The sequence below is a fragment of the Mus caroli genome, unplaced genomic scaffold, assembly GCF_978045245.1.
Source record: "Mus caroli unplaced genomic scaffold, Mus_caroli_1 scaffold_6, whole genome shotgun sequence".
NCBI classification, from domain to species: domain Eukaryota; kingdom Metazoa; phylum Chordata; class Mammalia; order Rodentia; family Muridae; genus Mus; species Mus caroli.
In genome coordinates, this window is record NW_028227261.1 from 8,099,401 (window position 1) to 8,122,288 (window position 22,888).

Here is a 22,888-nt window from a genome sequence, read left to right on the forward strand (position 1 = left end):
CTTCCTAGCACAGAAACTGGGGCCCAGAAAGGTAAAGGGACTCTATTATGGTCATAGAGCTAGCAAATGGTGGACCCAACAGTCTCCTCGCTCCTGGCCTGAGCTCTTCATGCCACTTCATGCCTGAGTTTGATCTCTTGTACATTCTGTCTGTCTTCCTCTCTCCCCACCCCCCACCCCCCTCACTCCCACTTCCGTATTCCTGAATGAGGCAACGACATCATTGGGAGACTTTGTGACTTAGCCACATAACTCATGTAAACCTCTCTGGGCCTCAGTTTCTCAGTAGATTATTCTGGGTCTGAGATGAGCAGATAGTGAAGTGATTTCACAAACTTCAGGTCTGCCTGCTGATCGGTTAGGGTTTCCACCAATCGCCACAGCCCTGGGCAGGTCCCTGTGAGATTTCAGAGGCTCCCTTCTTCCCCATGTTGGGTACCAACCTTCCCTTCCCCTTCATCATCCTGCAGCCTGGGTTTGTGTGATGTGTCTTCCGTAATGGCCACTACCAGCTGCTTACTCTGGCCATTCCCAGATGGCTGCAGGTCGACCAGAACCTCTGCCCTCAGGTGGGGCAAGCGCTTGCTTCCTCAGCTGCTGTGGCTTCTGGCATCCTCCAGGCCCGGTGCTGTCGTCCTGGAAACTGTTCCTATGTCAGTCGGGAGAGACGCAGCTTTCTGGTTGTCTCCGGACATAGGGACATGCAAGACACTCACAGTGCCCTGTCCTCACTGCCTCCTGGCTGCAGATTCCAGCTGTGCATGACTTCGGCTTGTTCATGTCCCTCATTGTGACCTGCTGCTGGCTGGCTGTGCTGTTCACCATGCCTGCGGCCCTGGGCCTCTGGAGCCTCTACATGGCGCCCCTGGAGAGCTCCTGCCAGAACAGGTGAGCATCCTTCACCCTTCACATCCTAAGTAGCCACCACACCCCGCCCTCTCTCTCTCTCAGCCCTCTAGCATTCTTGTGTGCCTAGCTCTAGGCTAGGCAGGGGACAGGAAAGCTCTTGTCCAGCAGCAGTGTAGTCACATGTGAACAGGAGGTGGGCATACGTTCGCACATCTTTAAAACCACCATCTCCTTAGTGAGCCTTCTCTGCAGGGCCCTAACCTAGGGAATCACGGGCAGCTTTCTCACCCCCGGCCACCCCTTGTGTCCCCAGAGGAAGAGTAGCAGATGAGGGTAAGTGGCTCCAGAAGAAACTCAGCCCCGGGCCGGGGGTGTGGTGGCGCACGCCTTTAATCCCAGCACTCAGGAGGCAGAGGCAGGCGGATTTCTGAGTTCGAGGTCAGCCTGGTCTACAGAGTGAGTTCCAGGACAGCCAAGGCCATACAGAGAAACCCTGTCTTGAAAAAACCAAAAAAAAAAAAAAAAAAGAAGAAGAAGAAGAAGAAACTCAGCCCCGGCTCTCATCGTAGTCACTAGTGCCTCTCGTGCAAGGCAGGAGCAGCCGATTGCTACTTGGGCTCATACCCTTTCCTTGTCCCCATCCTCTCTGACTGTCTCGACTCTTAGCCTCACGCCTGTTCACTGCCCTCCACAGCTGCCACCAGAAGTGCGGCCGCAAGAGCTCCCTGCATTTTCCCGGGGACCTGTTCACGGCTCCGGAGCGGGCTGGGGGTGGCCCTGCTCAGGGTCCCCTCCCCTATCTGGATGATGATATCCCCTTGTTGAATGTGGAGGATGAGCCAGGTGAGAGCGGGCTGGCCTGAGTGGGGGTGACTTTCAGGGGGACGTTTGGGGGATAGGCTGGCCCCAAGGGACCCAGGCCAGAAGGCCAGTGGAGGCCCTCACCTAGCATGTGGGCTTTGCCAGTGGGCTGGGGCAGGCTGTGGCTCAGACTCTGACTGGCTGCCCACTCTGCCTGGCAGCGTCCCTAGAGCTGGGAGATGTGTCACTGGTCTCTGTGCACTGTGAGGGTCTGCAGCCCACCCCTGATGGGAACAGCAGGGGCCAGCTCCTCGCCCAGCTGCAAGAGCTGCTGCACCACTGGGTCTTATGGGCAGCCGTCAAGAGCCGCTGGGTGATCGTAGGTGAGTGTGCCCCAGTCCCTTCCTGAAGGCTGACACACCCACATACTCCACACCCTACAAGCAGCAAGCACTGAGAGTGGAGTAGCTCTCAGAGGTCTGAGCACAGCCTCTTCTCTGCCTCCTCCTCTTCCTGGGTAGGCTGCCCCTGGGCCTCTTCGGCCTCTGCTTACAGGCAGCCATGCACCAGGCAAGAGAGCAGAGTACTCGGGCTTGACCCTGGAGTAGACTAGCTGGCTGCGTTTGAACCCCAGTTCTGCCCTCTGCCCTTGGATGTGCCAGCCAGTCTAACACTTGAGTTCTTGGTCTAAAATTGAGTGTGATAGCAGTGGCGGGGGCCAGGGCATAGCTCAGTACATACCAGGCCTGGGTTCTGTCTCCCTAGCACCAAAAAGAAATAGGGTCTAGGAAGAGAGAAACTGTAAGAATTTTGACGCATATAAAGGTCTTGGCCTGGTGCGGGGCCTGCCAAGTGCTCCGTGTGATCAGAACTACTGCAGGCAAACAGAAGTGCCAGCTCTTCGGGAACAGACAGATACCTGAGACACCAGCTAGCCCTGGTGGAGGAGCAGTCGTTTGCTTGTAGCTTACAGCCAGACCCCAGCAACTCCACCAACACAATCACTGTCATTGCCTCTGTTGGGGCTATCTCCCTCCCTGCTTCCCTCTCCTCCTCCTCCCCCTCCCCCTGCCCTTCACACTGATAACCATTTTGCCAGGATGGGGTGCCAGCCTCAGATCCCTCACAGGGCATCATCTCACACAGCACTTCCTCACAGGGCTTTTCGCCTCCATCCTTATCCTGTCCCTGGTGTTCGCCAGCCGGCTCCGCCCCGCCAGCCGGGCCCCACTGCTCTTCCGGCCGGACACCAACATTCAGGTGCTACTGGACCTCAAGTACAACCTGAGCGCCGAGGGGATATCCTGCATCACCTGCTCAGGTGAGGATCCCCGCCGCCCGGCTGAGCCCACCTCCCTCCTGTGCCGGCTGAGCCCACTGTTGGCCTGAGAGATGGCAGAGGTGCAGTAAGTGGGAGGGTCGGACTTCTGGGCTCAGGGGCTCTATGCTACAGAGTCAGGGACAAGCCGTTACACTAGCAGATTTGTGGAGGAAGGATCGAGTGCTCTGTGGGCATGAATACCCTGGAAGGCTGCCCAGAGGAGGTGTCTAAGCAGATACTTAAAACATGAGAGTCATCAAACGAATAGAGCTGGGGAAGGAAAGAGTAGGTTAGACCCAAAGGAGAGGGAGAAGTTCAGTCAGGCCAGGCTGGCAGGGACAAGAAAGAAAGGGTCTAGGCTGAGGGCTGTGGCAGTGATGGGGAAGGGCAGAGCCAAGACTAAGGGGGAGGGTTGCAGGAGCTGAGACTAGTCAGGGTTCGGGGGGTTGTGGGGTTGGTGGACCAGATGGAGGTGGGCAGGAGACTGGAGCCTTCTCTACAAGAGTCTTAGAGGAGCTAAGGAGTCAGTTTGGGGGTGATTTAATACATGAGGGGTGCTGTCAGGGCAGGTGTAGAGAGGAGCTGGAAGGAGGGAGTGGCTTTCAAGGTGTCTGGTCTAAGCCCTTAGCGCAGGGAGAGTCAGGGTGGAGCAAGGGCGGACAAAGGTCAAGCCATTCTGCCCCCCCAGTCCCCCCCCCATGGGTAGAAGGGAAAAGAGACAAGGTTTAACTGAACTGGATGCCTGAAGCTTGGGAGAAGAGCTCCACTGCTGCTGCCATAATTACCTTCGCTTAATCAGGGCATTGTTCCTATTAACCCAGCCTTCCCTTGGTCATGGCAGGAGCTGAATGCATGATAACAGACTGGAGCTCTGACAGGTACCCAGAGCCTTGCATCTCATAGTCAGCTGTAGCTCAGCCCCCCGGGTCTCCACTGGGGCTCCACCTGTTCACAACACACACTCCTAGGGACCCCGTGCCTGTCCCCTGCCACCTCCACTTCCCAGCAGGACAGACACCAGAACAGCCATCTGTAGGAGAGTCACCTCACCCCTGTACCTGGAATGCACTCTGAACCCCTTTTCATGGAGACCTTTGGTATGGCAGCAAAGAGGGCAGCTCTCCTGGACGCCCCTCACTTCCTGGTCCCTGCAGTTCCTGGTTCTCAAAACCACAGCTTTCTCCTCTGCCGATGAGGTCGATAGCCCCTGCTTCGGGATGGCTATGAAGACTGCTATTTTAAAGTGTGATGCCTCTCTCAGTTAGACAAAAACTTTACCTGTAGCACTATGACAAGGCAAGCCATTGCCCAACCTTACCCTCACCCAGTAGAATTGGGAAAGCCAATTTCCAAAGGGGACACATGGGAACATCGTTGCGTGTCCCCCTCCACATGGAGACGTGATAAACATTTGACATGTTCCTTAGTTTTGCTGAGTCTCCCTCAAACCACTGATGTCCACTGCCTCCAGCCTCTGGCCCTTCATAGATCCTGGCCTACCCTCCTTGCCTCCCAGGCGTGGCCAGAGAGGATCCCATGTCCCTGACTCAGTGGGCCGGTGGGGGGCAGGTCTGTTCCAGGAGAAGCCCCACAGCCTGCAGAACAATGTCAGGACATCCCTGGAGAAGAAGAAGCGAGGTTCTGGGGTTTCCTGGGCCAGCCGCCCTGAGACCACTGCACAGGGTGAGTGGGTGGGGTCCATCGATGCACCCTGGTACTCTCATGTCTGCCTCTATGTGGAGAGCCGGTCACATCTAGAGCCTGTACTCCCGTGGGAACTGGAACCTGTGTCCTTGGGTCGGCTAAGGGACAGCATATGTAGACTTTAGAACCCTCACATCACCTCAGCCACCCACCCTGACTAGAACTCCAGGCTTCTACCTACCGCAGCCTCCTTGAGCCTGCTCTGGTCACCATCCTAAGAGTCCGTATGGGAGTGTCCTGAGCCTTGGCTCACCTCTCCTGGGGTCTCCATTAGAAAGGTTGCTGGGACAAATATACAAGGGAAAATAACCCCAGTGGATATTTATGTTTGTCCCTGTCACTCCACAGTATTGTCACCGTGTCATTAACAGACCTAGCCCCACCTTTCCCATTGATGGCAACACTACCCTACTCCATTGCTGCTATCTTTACCATCATGAGTGTGACTCCATCTGTGACTGCTACCACCTCCCACCGCCTGCCACTAACTACCCCACCCTGTCATCGTCACCTGCCACCATCACTGCCACCGTCCTACCCATGACTGTCACCTCCCACCATCCTTCCTTCCGACCCTTTCTAGTACAGAGGGACAGCAGCAACATCTGGGGATGAGCCTGAGACCAGTGCTTAGCTCCTCGGCCGACAGAGCCAAGGTGGGCTTCTGTCGCATCCTGAGGCTGCTATGGTCACCGTCTTCTCCTCTTCCATCCCTTGCTTACCCTCAGAGTCCATGAGCACTGTGTACATCTCCAAAGTGAAGAGCAAAGGCCACCCAGCGGTCTACCGGCTCTCTCTCAATGCCAGCCTACCAGCACCCTGGCAAGCTGTGTCCCCTGGAGATGGAGAGGTGCCCTCCTTCCAGGTGAGCCCATGCTGTCATGGCGTTAGATATTGAGGAGGGGCTGTTGGTGCCATACTGGTGGATATTGGCCATGTAGGCAGGGAGCAGGGCCCTTGAGGATGGAGCTGTTCCTGGCACACGAGGGTCTGCCATAGCAGTCAGATGGGTGGCGGGGTCTGCAGATAGAGCTGGATTTGAGTCCTACCTCTGCCTTGTGTAACCTGGATGTTGTTGGGCAGGTGATTCAGTCTCTCTGAGCCTCGGTTTCCTGATCTACAGAATGGGGATATAAAAGACAATGTTGGTTGTACAGGGAACAAAGAGCTCTGTACCACCTGACAGTGGAGTGCAGTAACTGTCCACAATGGCAGCCCATAGTTCATCCCATCACAAAGAGATTGCCCAGAAGACAGCCTCCCATGGCCACACCCAGATTCAGTGTCCCCCCCTAAACAGGATCATTCCTGTTCCTTTAATCCTTCCCGCCATCCAGATGACTGGCACAGAGGAACTACCTGTCCTCCCGCCACAAATGCCACTCCTCCCTCAACAGCCCTACCTGGCCTCCCTTCTCAGGATGCCCTTCTCCCTCCCACCTCTCTCACCTGATGGTCTTGTCTGACTGAATCTGGCCCAGCCAGAATCTGACACCATACCCACTGCCATCTCCACAAGGCCAAGGCCTTGCTCATCCTGCCTAGGCTCCGCACCTTAGATTCAGGCACAGAGCCTGTCCCAAGAAGACACCTAGTGTCCTAGTTTTTCTCTTGCTGTGATAAAAAAAAAATAATAATATCCCTGAAGAAAAACAACTTAGAGGAGAAAGAGATTTACTTCAGCGTATAATTAATTGTAGGTTACAGTTCATCATTGTGGGGAAATCAAGGCAAGAACTTCAAATATCAAGTCCTATCACATCCACTGTAATGAACAGAGAGAAATACATGCGTCCGTGTGTTTACTCACTTGCTTGTGCTCAGCTCTATTTCTCCATTCTTAGACAGTCCAGGAGCCCCTGAATAGGGAATGGTACCGCCCACAGTGGGCTGGATCTTCCCACATCAGTTAACTTGAGCTGTCTTCCAAGGGCATGTCCACAGACGATCCCAATGTAGACAGTCCTTCATTTAGACTCTCTTCACAGATGGCTTTTGGTTGTGTCAAGTCAACCGTTAAGGCTAGCCCACTGGAAAAGAAATGAGGTTCAGAGAGGAAGGGGGTGAAGGGAGAGAGGAGAAGTTGACCACTTTCAAGTTCAAAACTAAGCTTCTGAGCTCCGGGTACCAGGACAGGGTGGGAGACAGGCCAAGGAGGGAGGGGACAGACCTTGAGGCTGGGCAGGCTGAGGCAGCCTCCCCGAGTCACGTGTCTTGTCTCTGTCAACCCACTGCTTAGGTGTATAGAGCGCCTTTTGGTGACTTCACCAAGAAGCTGACCGCTTGTATGTCTACAGTAGGGCTGCTTCAGGCGGCGAGCCCCTCCCGCAAGTGGATGGTGACGGCCTTGGCCTGTGACGCCCGGAGGGGCTGGAAGTTTGACTTCAGCTTTTATGTGGCCACCAAGGAGCAACAGCACACTCGGTAAGGGCCATGCAGACGTGGCGCCCAGACCACCATGACTTCGCTTCACTTCCCTCTCTAAAAGTGGGGACACTGGCAAAGATGACTGGCCCACAATCCCCACTCCAGTTTGCCACATTTCCTGTCAACTCTGCAGGGTCACTGTGGCCATCTGGATCTACCTCATGGCCTTGTCAGTCATCCTCTGTACCCAGAACATTCTCCTCATGTCCTGGAGTCTTATGCCTCTGGATTCAAGTTTCTAGCCTCATGCCACCTCCCAGGGGAGGCTGTCCCTATACAGAGCCCCTGCCCCATCCCACATCACCTCATTCAGACTCTCCATGCAGCACCTGCTGCTATTTCTGCCCCCAGTTGCCACCTGCAGTCATGTGGGTCTGGCATGTGACCGCTCCAGCCCCAGAACTGTGTCCCTCAGGGCATTCTGAGGGATCCTTCAAGCTGCACTTCATGTGGTGTTTGTCACGTGACAGGCTCTCAGTAGGTCTCTGCTGACTGGATGAATGTGTTCCCACACTTCCTGTCCAAGGCGCTCACCCACTCTTAATAAGCAGCTGGCTTCCTGTGTCCGTTTTCTAGATTGTTGGGGAGTGGCATAGGTTGTATCCGTTGTCGTTTCTGCTTTATTCTCAGTCTCTACCCCGTGGCACGCAGCAAGTGACTCATGCTTGCTGAATGAGAGCTCCGTTCTCCACCTCATGGGTTCCCAAGTCCCCAGGGCAGTCTTGTCCCAGGCCTTACACCCTCGAGTTATGAACATAGCCTTATTTATCAGGGAAGGCTGCCTTGGCCCAAATATCCAGTCGTTAATTTTACAAACACCCATGTGGCTATGTGTCAGCATGCTAGGGGCAGAATGGGGTAATGAGCACCTCCCCGGGAGAGAGGCAGCTTCCTGGCAGCCCAGGAGCCACACTCAGGAACAGGAACCGCTCAGCTCCAGTTTCAGGAGAGCATCCCAAGCCAGGTCTATACTGCGTGTGCTACCTGGAGGCCGTGGTCTGACAAGGAACCAGTTTCAGGGCATTCAGCTCCCTGACCCTAACAGGTTGATTCCACTTAGATTAGAGGGGTGAAGAGAGGAGGCAGCAGGCGGTGAGGTGGCTCTAGCTGGGTCCTCTTCCCACCTTAGCATCCCTGTCTCAGGGTAGATTGTCTGCTCCTCAGCCCAGGGCCGGGCTTAGCACGATATGTACAGCCATGGCCTGGGGCCTGGCAGTTTCCTGGATCCAGTGGCAAACTCAAGGTGCCTTGAATCCTCAGGTTCAGTGGGTCAGTGGGTCAGTAGGTCAATAGGCTGCAGGTGGGGCCCAGTAAGGCTTGCCCTAAGTCCTTCCTGAACTCTGGGAGACAGTTTTAAAGTGGACACTTGCGCTTCCTCCCTTCTTGTGCTAGGGCAAGAGACTGAGAGCCAAAGGGAAGAGCCTTGATCAGGGTCAGGTTGGTCTTGACAGAGGCAGAACTAAAACAGGGCTCCAGCCCCCAGCCCCGGGCACCCTATGCCCCTGTGCTGGGGGAGAGCTCACCCTCCCTGGCCCCTGAAGTGACCTCCGTGTCTTGCCTCCTCTGACCTTTCCTGGACTTCCTAGCCTATGCTCCTCATCCCACCTCCTTTGACTTGGCCTCCCTGCCTCCACAGGAAGCTGTACTTTGCTCAGTCCCACAAGCCCCCCTTCCACGGGCGCCTGTGTGTGGCACCACCTGGGTGCTTGCTCAGCTCCAGCCCTGATGGGCCCACCAAAGGCTTCTTCTATGTGCCTAGTGACAAAGGTACTTGGGGCCAATCCCTGGGTGGGGGAGGCTGCGGGGAGCCTCAGAACCCTGGGCCTACCCTCAGTATTGGCTGTGACTTCCCTCCTGCAGTGCCCAAGGCCCGCATCTCTGCCACCTTTGGCTTCAACCCTTGTGTGAACACGGGCTGTGGGAAGCCTGCGGTGCGTCCGCTGGTGGACACAGGAGCCATGGTCTTTGTGGTGTTTGGCATCATTGGACTCAACCGCACCCAACAGATGGACAACCATGTTATCGGGGACCCGGTACGGCCACTTTGGGCAGATGTGGAAGGTCACACAGCTGCAGCACACTCTTGACTCCTACACAGCTCCTCTAGCCACACAGGACCTCCACAGGCCTCTGAGGGAGCACTGCTCCCCTGGAGGGGGAGCACTGACTGAGACTTACTCAGGAATATGGGTACATTTGGGGACCCACACCGGCTGCCTCGTCTTCATTGGAGGCTAGAACAGATGAGAGGAATCCTGTGTGAGGCCTGTCCTCCTCTGGGGTGGGCTCTGTATGTTGACATCACTGACCATGAGTGACTGAAAAGCCTGACAGGTAGACTTACAGGGTCACTAGAGGTCATATTCGGGTTGGACACAGGCATGGCAGGTACAGCCTATGAAGGAACAAAAGGAAGATGATGATGTTTGTGTTTCTGGTCAGAAGGCTACTGCACACATTCAGAGCAGGGGTGGGAGCCTGAGGAAGGGACAGGCAGGCATGCAAGATAGAGCTGGCTGAAAGCAAGGGAGAAAAGCATTAAGTCCAGTTGAGAGGAAGAAAAGAGGTAGGGACAAAGGGCTTCAAGGTAAGCTATTACGGGAGCAGAGGCGCCAAAGGCCGCCGAGCAAAGGGACTCATGGGTATCCACGTGAGGGTGTGACATGGTGGTAACACAGGACAAGGGAGCTGCTGCAGGGTCTGTCCCTCGCGGTAGGGAAGGGGAGTTTGGGACTGAGTCCGCAACTCACTGAGTGCCCGGGCCGGTGTGTCTCCTTGGGAAAGGGCAGCGTCATCTACGACAGCAGCTTTGACCTCTTCAAAGAGATCGGGCACCTGTGTCGCCTCTGCAAGGCCATTGCGGGCAACTCGGAGCTGGTGAAGCCAGGCGGGGCCCAGTGCTTGCCATCAGGTATGTGTGGTCGTGGCTGGGGACTGTGTGAGGTCATGGTCCGCTTGATAGGACTAGATAATATGTGCCTAGAGTTTGGGTGTCTGTACTGGGGTGTGCCCATAAGGCACTCACAGCTCTGTACACACATTTTCCAAATGTGCACAGGCTTGCAGGAGAATCGGAATGCTGCGGGGGGGGGGGGGGGGGGGAAGGCTAGTGAACCGTATAGGTAGGTGGCCTCCAGGGGGAGCTCTTTCGGAATGGAGGGCAATTGGCTCTCCCAAAGGCTACTTGACTGCAGTGATCCAAAATGCTACTTTCCACCTCAGTGGCAAGTATGGGTTGTAGGTCTCTCAATGACAACTGCCCGATGTTTGCAAACACTGGAAGCTTGAGAGGCAGGTGACTATGTGCACCCAGGTGTAATGTATGGGATTGACCACTTTTCCTGCCGCAACCTCCTCTTTGCTTCTCCCTACAGGATACAGCATCTCTTCCTTCCTGCAGATGTTGCACCCCGAGTGCAAGGAGCTGCCCGAGCCCAACCTGCTGCCAGGGCAGCTATCTCACGGGGCAGTGGGTGTCAAAGAGGGCCGTGTGCAGTGGATCTCCATGGCCTTTGAGTCGGTGAGCCTGGGAGCCCCGTGTAGTGTGCTTATCTTGAAGACATGTCCCCATCCACTCCTGTCCCTCAGCCCAGACCAGAGAAAGATATCCAGGCTTTGGCCTGAGGTCATAGTTAGCAGTTGACAGTGTCAGGCACCACCCAATCCAACTGCACATCTTCATGCTTTCTAACAACTGTAGGGATAAAGGAAGGCCAAGAGACTCTCCACGGTCATCTTCATGTTCCGTGGCGCTACCAAAGGAGGTACAGGAACATGTGTACACAAACATGTACATACTTATACACACAGGCAATATCCCCTAACCTGACTTCCCTGAGATCTGGCACTTTAGCCACTCAGGCTTGACAAGATGTCCTGCTGCCTCTGTGTGGAAACCAGGGGTCCAGCCTTTACCTGACCTTGGTGTAGTTGACTGATGTCATGGATCAGATCCCCAGTTCCCTTTGACCTCATATTCTCCACCTACAAAACAGTATTTAAAAGCCTTTCCCTAGCTGGGCAGTGGTGGCGCACACATTTAATCCCAGCACTCAGGAGGTAGAGGCAGGCAGATCTCTGGGTTCAAGGCCAACGTGAACTACAGAGTGAGTTCCAAGACAGCCAAGGATACACAGAGAAACCCTATCTTAAAAATCAAAAACAAAATGAACAAACAAACACTGGAGAGATGGCTCAGCAGTGAAGAGCACTAGCTGCTCTTTCAGAGGTCCTGAGTTCAATTCCCAGCACCCACAATAACTGTAGTGTCATGGGATCAGATGACCTCTTCTGGCGTACAGATAGATATACATGTAGATAAAGCATCCATGTACATAAAATAAATAAATCTTTTTAATTTTTTTTTTCTTTAAAGCCTTCTCTCTTCTGGCTGTTATGGAGATAACACACTTTGCAGAGAGTGGCAGAAATAGTAACCAGGTGACAAGTTTAAGGGAATGACTGTTCTCAAGCCCCCAACGCAATCTCCCATGGTCAGTGTTACTTAAAGTAACAGACCATGATGCCTCTAATCCAGGTCAGGTGGACTAGAGAGCCCTAACCCAGTGAGGACAATCCCAGGCTGAGTTGGAGTTGCCTTTTTTTTATTTTTTGGTAAAACATTCTATAAAACTTAGTATCAATATTAATTGGTTTTTTTGTTGCTGATACCAAAAAGGGGGCTGGGGGAGAAGGACAGAGATAACTTATGAAAGACAAGATGTATTCCAGTTCATGGTTTCAGAGGGTTCAGTCCATCGTGAGAGGAAACAACTCGAAGCGATGAGAATGCCCCTGGTACTCCAGCCATCTCCTCTCTTGTTGCTCCGTGGGACCACAGTCTGTGGGACGAGTCTTTCTCCCTCCCTCAATATTTCCTAGAAGACTACAAGTTTTCCTTGCTATCTCTTGGGTGTTTCTAAATATGATACCATTAACAATAAAGATAACGTATCAATTTAAGCCATAATCTTTTACCCCCAGTGCCCTCAAAGGCTCATGTCCATCTCACAATGAAAAAATGGATGCTTAACAGTTCTGACATTTTTCAAAAGACTTGACTTCAGAATCTCCTCAGAGACTCAAGGGAAGTTCTTAGCTGTGAGCCCCTGTAAAATCAAAAAGACAATTACAAGCTCCATGATCTATAGCTGTTTGCATCCTGCATTCATGCAAACCAGCATCATATTGATGATACCAAGGTCAACTCCAGCCCTTGGACTACAGCTTCAGTAGCTTCTGGTGCCCAGGTAGCTGAACTTGGGAAAACACTTCCCTGGGTGGCCCTGTGTTTGTCAAGGAAAAGTCTTCCAAGTGAGTGGTCATTTTCATGCACTGGAGTCTATAGCGAGTAGAGTCTTAATTCCTGAGATGGGATTAAAGCTTGTCCTACTGTCCCAGCTCAGAGTGCTTGGGTTTTCCTTAATGATGCTAATTTCCATGACAACCCTGCAGCTTTCAACTAGCTTCCTTTGTGAACAGACTGCATATTTTTCAGATCCTTCTGTTATGTTTTTGTTTTTGTTTGTTTCATCCTAATTTTTACTGTAAATCCAGCTAAATGTGGGTAGCATTAACCATGTCACAGCTTCAGTGTTATGCTGTCTTGAAATGTCCTCAATCAAATTAATTAATCCTCCACCTTTAAATGCCTCCTCTCAAGTGTTTTAATGTCATTTCCAGTGCTGTTTGTCCTATTCAGAGTTTATGTTGCTGCAATGAAACACCAAGACCAAAAAGCAAGTTAGGGAAGAAAGGAATTATTTGGCTTACAGTGTCACATCACTGTTCATAATTAAAGGAAGTCAGTACAGGAACTCAAATAGGGAAGGAACCTGGAAGCAGGAGCTGATACAGAGACCACAGAGGGGTGCTGCCTCCTGGCTTGCTCTCCATGGCTTGCTCAGCCTGTTTTCTTATAGAAGCCAAAACCACCATCTCAAGGATAGCACCGCCCTCAATGGCCTGGACCCTCCCCCATCGATCACTAAGTAAGAAAATGCCCTCAGATGACTCTAGCCTGTGACAAGTTGACATTAAACTGTCCTTCACACTGCTATAAAATACCCTGACAAAAGCAACTCAAGAGAGAAAGGCTTTACTTAAGTTCACAATCCCAGGTTACAGCCCATCCTAATTAGGAAATCACAATGACAAGACCTTGAGACATCTGGTCAACCTGCACTTGTAGTCAGGAAGCTGAGAACAATGAATGCATGTGTGCTTGTGCTCAGCTTTCCACTCTTTAAAATTATTATTATTATTATTAGTAGTAGTAGTAGTAGTAGTAGTAGTAATGGCGTTTTCCCAGCATGCATGTCTGTACACCACAAGTATTCAGTGTCCACAGGGGGAAGAAGAGGGTATCCAGTGCCCTGTAACTGTGGTTACAGATGGTTGTGAACCACTCTGTGGGTGCTGGGAGTCAAACCCAGCTCCTCTGCAAGAGCAGCTGGTACTCTTAACTGCCCAGCATCTCTCCATCCCCTCAGCTCTAGGTTAATATAGTTCAAACTTCTCTAATGAGACAATGGTGCCACCTCCAGTGAGTAAATCTCATCTCATTAATGTGCTCAAGCTGATCCTCCCACAGATATGCCCCAGGCCCACCTAACATAGACAGGCCCTCACTGAGAGCTTCTTATCAGGTGTTTGTAGATTATCTCAAATTGACAATTAAAATCATCCATTACAGGGACATAGACAAGATGTATACAATGATTTGCTGTTGTTATTTTGCCAGAATATAGCATGAGTGGACTCTGGACTAATTCCCAATAGATTAGTCTATTCTCAATTAGACTCTAGTCTAATTCTCTAGTTCTTTGCTCCCATCTGAAATGTCAAGCACACAGTCTTTACCATCCACATTCCTGTCTGCATTCTGGTATTCCAAAATCCCACCAAAATGCCCCAGTAAGCTCTGCTTAGAATTTTTCTAGCCTTCGGATCCAAGCTCTCTCAGATTCCTCCTACAACCTCTAGGAACCCCAGAGCTGCATAGTCAGACGTAGTTACAGCGACCCCACTCCTGGTACCATTTTTCTGTATCATTGGTATTTTATTACTGTGACCCAAATGATTGACTGGGAGTAGGGAGGAAGAATTTAGTCCACAACAGCCAAGGCAGTGTGGTAGAACAGAGTACTACCTGCCATGGTGGGCCATGAAGCAGAGGAAGAATGTTGACATTCTAATAGCATGTTCCTTTTAACATTTTATTCAGTTTAGGACCCCAGCCTGTGGAATAGTACTGCTCACATCCGAAATGGGTCTTTTCCTCTCAACTTTTTTTTTCTCTCTTTTCCTCTAACTCCCTGAATATACCCTCAACATATCCGGAGGCATGTCTCAACAAATCCTCATTGACTCTAAATCCAGTCCAGTTGACAACAGAGATTGGCCACCCCACATTTAAACCATTTTTGTGACATTAAAAATCATTGCCAACTGGGCAAGGAGGCATGCAACTTTAATCCCAGTGCAAATAGATTTCTGTGAGTTCGAGGCCAGCCTGGTCTAGATAGGGAATTCCTAACCAGCCAGGAGACCCTATCTCAAAAAAGAAAGGAAAGCGTATTGTCACTGTTGAGACCATCCATCTGCAAAATGTCAATCTCCAAGTTCCTGCCCTTCCTCCCAGCCCTTGGCAACACCATGATACTTTGTGTGTGTGCTTAACTACACTGAGCATATCACACAAATGGAATCCAACAGATTTGTCCTTCCCATGAGCATCAAGTCCTTCAAGGTCCAGCCATACTGTAGCGTGTGGTGGAACCGCCTTCCTTCTCTGAGGCTGGTGCCACAGTCAACTTGAAATTAGAAATGTTCTTGAGGGCTGGTGAGATGGCTCAGTGGGTAAGAGCACCCGACTGCTCTTCCAAAGGTCCAGAGTTCAAATCCCAGCAACCACATGGTGGCTCACAACCATCCGTAACAAGATCTGACTCTCTCTTCTGGAGTGTCTGAAGACAGCTACAGTGTACTTACATATAATAAATAAATAAATAAATAAATAAATAAATAAATAAATAAATCTTAAAAAAAAAAAAAGAAATGTTCTTGATCATCTCAACCATCCACCACAGCATCCCCTGCCAAGCTGACCCTCGGTGCACGCACGTGTGCACGCACACACACACACACACACACACACACACACACACACCTATGGGTAGACATGCTGAGGCTGAGACTGTTTCATAGGAATAGGTGAACTGAGTCAGGGAGGCAACAGAGCAGAAAGTCCTAGATCCCTTTTAGGACGGTGCACTGTGGCCTAGCAGACTGCCCAAGACCCTGTGTGCTTGCATCCTCAGCCAAGAGGCAGGCATCTGACCAGATATACTGAGAGCTGTGAGGAAGGCTGGGAAGGGGGGTGCTTGAGAGCCCAGAGAAGGCCCATCTTGGACAAAAGGGATGCTCTTCAGAGGAGATAGACCCTAGTCATGTCTCAGGGTCATGTGGAGGGGCTTCCTGCATAGGCAGAGTGGCCCATGGGAGCATGGCGTATTCTAAGAGAATATTATGTTGAGAGATCTCAGGGTAGCAGATGGGATGGCTCAGCACCCACATCCTCACTGGTGGCCAGAGTAGCTGTCCTTAGGAGCTGCAGAGCAGACCCACTAGTCTCACCACCCTGTGTCCCCTGCAGACCACGTACAAGGGCAAGTCCTCCTTCCAGACCTACTCAGACTACCTGCGTTGGGAGAGCTTCCTCCGGCAGCAGCTGCAGACATTCCCCGAGGGCTCAGCCCTGCACCGAGGCTTCCAGACCTGTGAGCACTGGAAGCAGATCTTCATGGAGATCATAGGTGGGTGTGAGCCCACCCCTCCCCCATGCCAGGTGGGGGGCAGCCACACAGAGGCAGCTACCCACATCGAGAGCACAGCGCGGTCTCTCTGGGCAGCGCTTCTGTTACCCCCGAGTCCTGGGTTGGAACCTCAGTCAATGGCCATGTGGCAGCCATTGACGAGAGGCCAGAGTGTGGGTCCTCTCCTGCCGGTTGCATCTGTCCATGTGTGATCTTGAATTTGGCCACCTGGAAAGTAACACTGGGGCCAATGAGATGGCTCTGTGGATAAAAGCCCTTGCTGTGCAAGCCTGGTGGGCTGAGCCAATCCCTGAATCCCACGGTGGAAGAAATGAACCACTGCACAAAGTCCTCTGACTTCTACACGTGTGCTGTGGCACATGGGCACGTGCCTGCACGCATACAATAATAATTTTTTAAAAGTATGTCATGGCCCTTCCTAGGCCACCACTCTCTGGGGGTGTGATGGTTTGTATATCCTTGGACCAGGGAGTGGCACCATCTGAAGGTGTGGCCTTGTTGGAATAGGTGTGACCTAGTTGGAATGGGTGTGTCACTGTGGGTGTGGGTATAAGATCCTCACCCTAGTTGCCTGGAAGTCAGTCTTCCACTAGCAGCCTTTGGATGAAGACATAGAACTCTCAGCTCCTCCTGCGTCATGCCTGCATGGATACTGCCATGCTCCCACCTTGATGATAATGGACTGAACCTCTGAACCTGTAAGCCAGCCCCAATTAAATGTTGTTGTTTTTTATAAGACTTGCCTTGGTCATAGTGTCTGTTCACAGCAGTAAAACCCTAACTAATACAGAAGTTGGTACCAGGAGTGGGGTATTGCTGTGATAGGCCTGACCATGCTTTTATTTGAAAGAATGTGGATTTTGGGACTTTGGATTTGGAAAGCAGTGGAATGCTTTAAATGGGGCTTAATGGGTCATCCTAGTAGGAATATGGAAGAGTTTGTTGCTGGGAGTAATTTGAACTGTGTTGACCTGGCCCAAGAGATTTCAAAGGAGAAGAATTTCAGAATGTGGCATAAAGACTGGTTATATGGTATTTTGGTGAAGAATGTGGCTACTTTTTGCCCTTGTCTGAAAAGTTTGCCTGAGGCTAAGGTGAAGAGACTTGGATTAATTGCATTGGCAAAAGAAGTTTCAAAAAAGCCCAGCAGAGACTTTGTTCTCTGGTTAAGTCTTATGAAGAAAAGTTTGAACAAGCATAGCAAGCTTAGAAAGGAAAAATATAAAATATATGGTTTGAGTATTAAAGGAGTACCAGGAAGTGAAATGGAGCAAAATCTTGTGTTTTAGGAGATAAAGATTAAGGGAGTGGGACCTTGGGGCAAGATCCTACCCAGCTAAATTAGATCCAGGCATGGTGGTACACACCTTTAATCCCATGAGACAAGCATGCTGATCTCTACATTCAAGGTCAATCTACAGAGCAAGAACCAGGATAGCCAAGCTTAGGTAGTGAAGGATTTAGAAAACATAAAGCTAGTGATAATGTAATAATACAAGGGGATCATGTTCTAGTTCCTGTAAGCAGCAGAACTCGGCAGCTTCAGCCATGTGCCTCTGGCTCTAGAGTTAAGAATGGAAGGAACTACTGGGAAAATTGATGCTGGTTAGCTGGAGCTAAGGAATTAGCGGTGATTAAGAAGAGACCAGCATCGTTGAGGTGAAATCTTCTGGAAATTGTTTTCTGGGAGCACAAAGAAGCTGTGTTCCAGAGATACCCAAGGTTGTACCTCATGCTGCGGCTGGACTTGGTAATGTGTAAGAATCACTCAGGTGGTACTGCTTGTGAAGGAATGAAGGGATCATGGAGAGAAGCTGAGGCTTAGCACTGTGAGAGGCTAGGGAAGCCCATTGGAGAAGGTAAAGCCTCAGCTGTAGTTGATGGCCCAGGATTGAAGGGGTCATGCAAAGGATTTGAGGCTTGTCACCCTGAAGAGAGCCTATGAGAGGCTATTGGTGAAGCCTAGTTGGAGTGGAACACCCCAGTGTATTGGAGATGTCAGTACCATGGGATGATCACCAAGAACAGCAGCTGTAATGGAGTGGATCAACCTGAGCATAGAGTGCTACAGAGGACAGAGATGGAGAAGTGATGCCAGTCCTTAGGAGGAGTCCAAAAGATCAAGTGGAATCCCAGACACTGAATCAAGAAGCTGTAACATTGAAATTGCCTTGGAGACTCAAAGATGTCAAAGATGCCAGAGCCATGGGATACATGCTGAGGAAAGCTGCTAACAGGGAGTGGAACCAGCCCAGGAGAAAGCAGTTTGTTGCAGTCAACAGAGGTGAAAAAGGAGTGGAGATCTGAAGATAGCTTTGACATCAGCCATGGAGATGCAGAGTTTGGAGTTTGCCCAGCTGGTTTCCTGCCTTGCTTTGAGATTACAGTTAATTAAGTTGGATGAATCTCAGAAGAGACCTTGAACTTTGGACTTTTAACATTGTTGTGACTGCTATAGACTATGAGGACTTTGAAAGTTGGACTAAATGCATTTTGCATTATGCTATGTTTAAGTGTGGCCCCCATAGACTCATGTTTTTGAACAAGTCTATGGGGACCAGGGAGTGGAATGTGATGGTTTGTATATCCTTGGACCAGGGAGTGGCACCATCTGAAGGTGTGGCCTTGTTGGAATAGGTGTGACCTAGTTGGAATGGGTGTGTCACTGTGGGTGTGGGTATAAGATCCTCACCCTAGTTGCCTGGAAGTCAGTCTTCCACTAGCAGCCTTTGGATGAAGACATAGAACTCTCAGCTCCTCCTGCGTCATGCCTGCATGGATACTGCCATGCTCCCACCTTGATGATAATGGACTGAACCTCTGAACCTGTAAGCCAGCCCCAATTAAATGTTGTTGTTTTTTATAAGACTTGCCTTGGTCATAGTGTCTGTTCACAGCAGTAAAACCCTAACTAATACAGGGGGCATGTTTAACTCCTCAAGCTCCAAATAAAATTTACCTGTGTGCAGTCCACACTTCAACAGGGAGGCCATGTGCCTCGGGGTGGCCAAGCTGCTGTGACTGGCACTTCGTACAATGCTGGTGACCTCTGTATTGGGGGAAAGGGGAGCTTCAGTCTCCTTGCCCTGCAGCCCCCTGAGCTCCCTTCTCTCATACCTTGCAGGGGTACAGAGTGCCCTGTACGGCCTGGTCCTCTCTCTACTCATCTGTGTGGCTGCGGTGGCCGTGTTCACCACCCACGTCCTCCTGCTGCTGCCTGTGCTCCTGAGTATCCTAGGTATGTGTGGCCAGGGTGACGGTGCACCAGGGATGGCATCGGCCAGGGCACATGGCAGGAGACAGCAGGCTGGGTGTTGGTATGTGGTTGCTGGGACAGTGGGACAGGCTGGTGGGGGTTGGGATCAAGTAGGGGTCTTCCCGTCCTCAAGGCAATGACTTTCTCTGAGCCTCTGGCCACCCAGTCTTAGCAAAGGCCTCCTTGCAATCCTCACCCCTATCTGTCTGTGGCATCCTGTAGGTGAGTGACATGTTGCTGTGTCTGCGTCCTCCCTCCTCCCTCTTTCCTCCTCCCTCCTCCCGTCCCTCTCTATGCCACTGAGTGCCAGCATCCCTCTTGACTCCAGATGTCTCCATTCCCCAGGGACCCTCTAGTACCACATGGGTGGGGAAAGGTCTAGGCTATACCCTTGCTGTCCCTCTTACAGGCATCGTCTGCCTCGTGGTGACCATCATGTACTGGAGTGGCTGGGAGATGGGTGCTGTGGAGGCTATCTCCCTGTCCATCCTGGTTGGCTCCTCTGTGGATTACTGTGTCCATCTGGTAGAAGGCTACCTGCTGGCTGGGGAGAACCTACCCCCACAGCAGGCTGAGGTAAGCAGCCCCATGTACGTCTGAGCCCTGACTCAGCTCCCACCTTGGGACAATGGCAGGGCCCCTAAGGATAGATGGATACCCCCATACCAGGCAAGCCATGTCTGATAACCTGTTCCCAAGACTGCAGTGTCTCAATCCTCAGCTCTAGGTGCACGAGGTGTTTTTCCAGTCACGAGACCACAGCCAAAGCTTGCTGTGGAGCTAAGGAGGGGCTTGGGGGTAGAGTTGTTCTAATTAAATACCTATTGCCGTGATAAAGCAACCCCAACAAAAAGCAGTTCAGATGAAGAAGGGTTTGTTTGACTTATAATTCCACTTTGTAGCCCATCATTATGGACAGATCAGGGCCAAAGCCTCAGACGTCTAGCCACATCCTTCTTTAGTCTGGAGCAGAGAGAAACTGAATGTGTGCTATCTTGCTTGTTCGCCCGCTCACTCACTCACTCCCTCGCTCACTCTCTTGCTGGCACTCAGCTTGACTAATCCACTGCCACACAGTTCACAATCCCCTGCCTAGGGAATGGTACCACCCATGGTAGGCTGTGGCCCCCTCAACCCAACCCAATGTGGACAGCCCCTCACAGAGATCCTTCTCCCAGGTGATTCTGGGATGTGTCAAGGTAACAACTAAATCTAACATCCACAGTTTCATTTTTTTCCTATTTTGATGTGAAGACTTATAAAAATTAAGACTGACTAAAATCAAGTCATCTACACTTTTAATCACTTTTCGGTTAGAAGGATAGAGTAACTCCAGTCAGAGCTCCCATTTTTTGAGGATCCACCATGCTTACCCTCCTGTCCTACAGCCTATCAACATGGGATGGGAGCCTCTCAGGCAGAGCCAGCCTGGGGCAGCAGTATACGCTGGTGTACCCCCACAGTCAAGCCCCAGCTCTCTCTCTCTCTCTCTCTCCTGTCTCAGGATCCCAGCTCTCAGCGCCAGTGGAGGACCCTCGAGGCCGTCCGGCATGTGGGCGTGGCCATCGTGTCCAGTGCACTCACCACCGTCATTGCCACCGTCCCACTCTTCTTCTGCATCATCGCCCCGTTCGCCAAGTTCGGGAAGATCGTGGCACTCAACACGGGCGTGTCCATCCTCTACACTCTCACCGTCAGCACCGCCCTGCTGGGCATCATGGCCCCCGGTTCCTTCACCCGGACCAGGACTTCCTTTCTTAAGGCCCTGGGTGCTGTGCTGCTGGCAGGAGCCCTAGGGCTGGGTGCCTGTCTTGTGCTCCTGCGCAGTGGCTACAAGATCCCTCTTCCCAGCGGGGCCTCGCTATAGCCCTGTGCTTGCGTCCAGACTCACTCGAGTTGCCTTGCAGCGGGGGATGAGAGATCTGAGACCCAGGGGCTCTCTGATTTCTGGTCGAATTCCAACTAGCTCCCCTCACAGGCTTCGTGGAACTGAAACCCGGAGCTGTGGGGCCACACCACCTTCAGCACAGCTCAGACTGGAAGTAAAGTCAGATACCCCTATACTATCTGGGCCCCTTCACTGAAGTTTGCCTGGCCCCTCCTCCTATACCTGGTCACCACCAAGCAGGTGGCTTCCTACCGGGGTCTCCTCTCACACTGCTTCAGTGTTCGTGACTTGCTTGGGTGGGCATTTCAGGACCAACTATTCTACAGATGTGGAAACTAAAGCACCAGGAGGCAGGGACTGCTCTGTGCTGGATCAGGGCAGAGCCAGAATTGTCTCAAAGCACAGGTCTCCCTGGGCTTTTGGCAGGAAGAGCACAGCAGATCCAGGATAGGGGGCCCACCCACCCCCCAGCTCTATGCAACCAGTGCTTGGTGACCCTGCTGTGGGCCAAGCCAGCAGAGACAGAGGCACTTCTCGGGATCATGCATGTCCTAGCCCAAGCCCCAGCCTCCGGGGCACCTCAAAATCCCTCCCTGGAGTTGTGGCTCTACTATCCCTACAGATCCAAACCTTGGCACCCCCACCTGACTGAGAGTGAATGACTGGTGTGTGGCGGGGTGCCGCACAAATGGGGAGAAGCTAGCTGGCTATGCCTGCCGCCTGCTCATGGCAGATGGTCCCTATTAAAGTGAGACGAAACTGCAGACCGCTGCTATTAACACAAGCATTTTCAGCCTCGCTAGCTCCATCATGTCCTTAAAATTGAAATAACTAAGTGTTCACACGCAGCCTGACACAGAGGGTGACACCAGACCTGGGTAGAAGGTGTCCAGTACAGAGATGGGAGCACTTGGGCTCAGTGTGAGGCCAGGGCCTCCCAGTGAGAAGTGGGTGGAACCCAGGAGATGTTTGTGCCTTTATGGGGTCCATCCGGACCCACAGTTGAGCATTTTTGAAAGCTTGGCATTGTGACAGCCACCAGACTTCTTCCTGGGCATAGACGTTGTGCTTTTTGGGTCTTAGAAAGCTGGACATAGACTGAACAGGACAGTTCGGGGATCAGGATAGATCCCTGAGGGCGAGAAAGGACTCCAGGGTGGTCTACACATCAGCTCACATGGTCACCAGTAGATGTGCAAGGGGAGGCTGGGTGCAAGACTGAGACCACTGTATTCTTGCCTAGTTGTGCCTGGCGTGGCATGGTGCCCAGTGTTTGTTGAGGAAATATCAAGCCTTTAGACCCACCATCCACAGTGAAGAAATGAAGTGATCAAGCGGGTACTGGCTGGCATGTGACACAACAGACGCTCTTCTTGGAGTTGGTATTCATTCCCTGAGGCACCATGATGGCACCACAGATGTCTGCAGCAGAAGACCCTCATCTCTGACAGCAGGGCTGTTCCCTCCGAGAATCCAAAGAGGGGATCTGATCCAGGCCCGCTGGCTGCTGGGCATCTGCTGGTCTCCGTGTGTCTGTCATTTCATGTCCGCATTTCTCTAAGAGGGACATCTGTCATACTGGAGTTGGCCCCACCCAAATGACTTCATCTTAACCTGGTTGGCTATAGAGAGTCCCCCTGTCCCTGGGGACTAGGCATTAGGATCGCAGCACACTTGGGAGGCAGGGTCATCACACACACAGGCGTCAGCTCAGTTTGAGACAGGGTTTCTCTGTGTAGCCTTGGCTGTCCTGGAACCTGCTCTATAGAGCAGGCTGACCTCAAACTCAGAGGTCCATCTGCCTC

General features: G+C 51.9%; 1 protein-coding gene across 1 annotated transcript in view; it reads left to right on the top strand.

Annotated features, from left to right (window-relative positions):
• Disp3 (dispatched RND transporter family member 3) overlaps positions 1-22,677 on the top strand; it is a 52,002-nt gene extending 29,325 nt beyond the window's left edge. The window contains exons 7-21 of the mRNA XM_029475798.1: positions 749-888; positions 1,544-1,692; positions 1,872-2,033; positions 2,810-2,971; positions 4,541-4,654; positions 5,404-5,540; positions 6,915-7,099; positions 8,739-8,869; positions 8,963-9,135; positions 9,887-10,013; positions 10,477-10,622; positions 15,759-15,918; positions 19,064-19,177; positions 19,605-19,771; positions 20,700-22,677. Of these exons, the coding sequence (XP_029331658.1) occupies positions 749-888; positions 1,544-1,692; positions 1,872-2,033; positions 2,810-2,971; positions 4,541-4,654; positions 5,404-5,540; positions 6,915-7,099; positions 8,739-8,869; positions 8,963-9,135; positions 9,887-10,013; positions 10,477-10,622; positions 15,759-15,918; positions 19,064-19,177; positions 19,605-19,771; positions 20,700-21,062 (2,430 nt within the window). The 3' untranslated portion in view covers positions 21,063-22,677. The remainder of the gene's footprint in view (positions 1-748; positions 889-1,543; positions 1,693-1,871; positions 2,034-2,809; positions 2,972-4,540; positions 4,655-5,403; positions 5,541-6,914; positions 7,100-8,738; positions 8,870-8,962; positions 9,136-9,886; positions 10,014-10,476; positions 10,623-15,758; positions 15,919-19,063; positions 19,178-19,604; positions 19,772-20,699) is intronic.
• Positions 22,678-22,888: the final 211 nt, after the last annotated feature.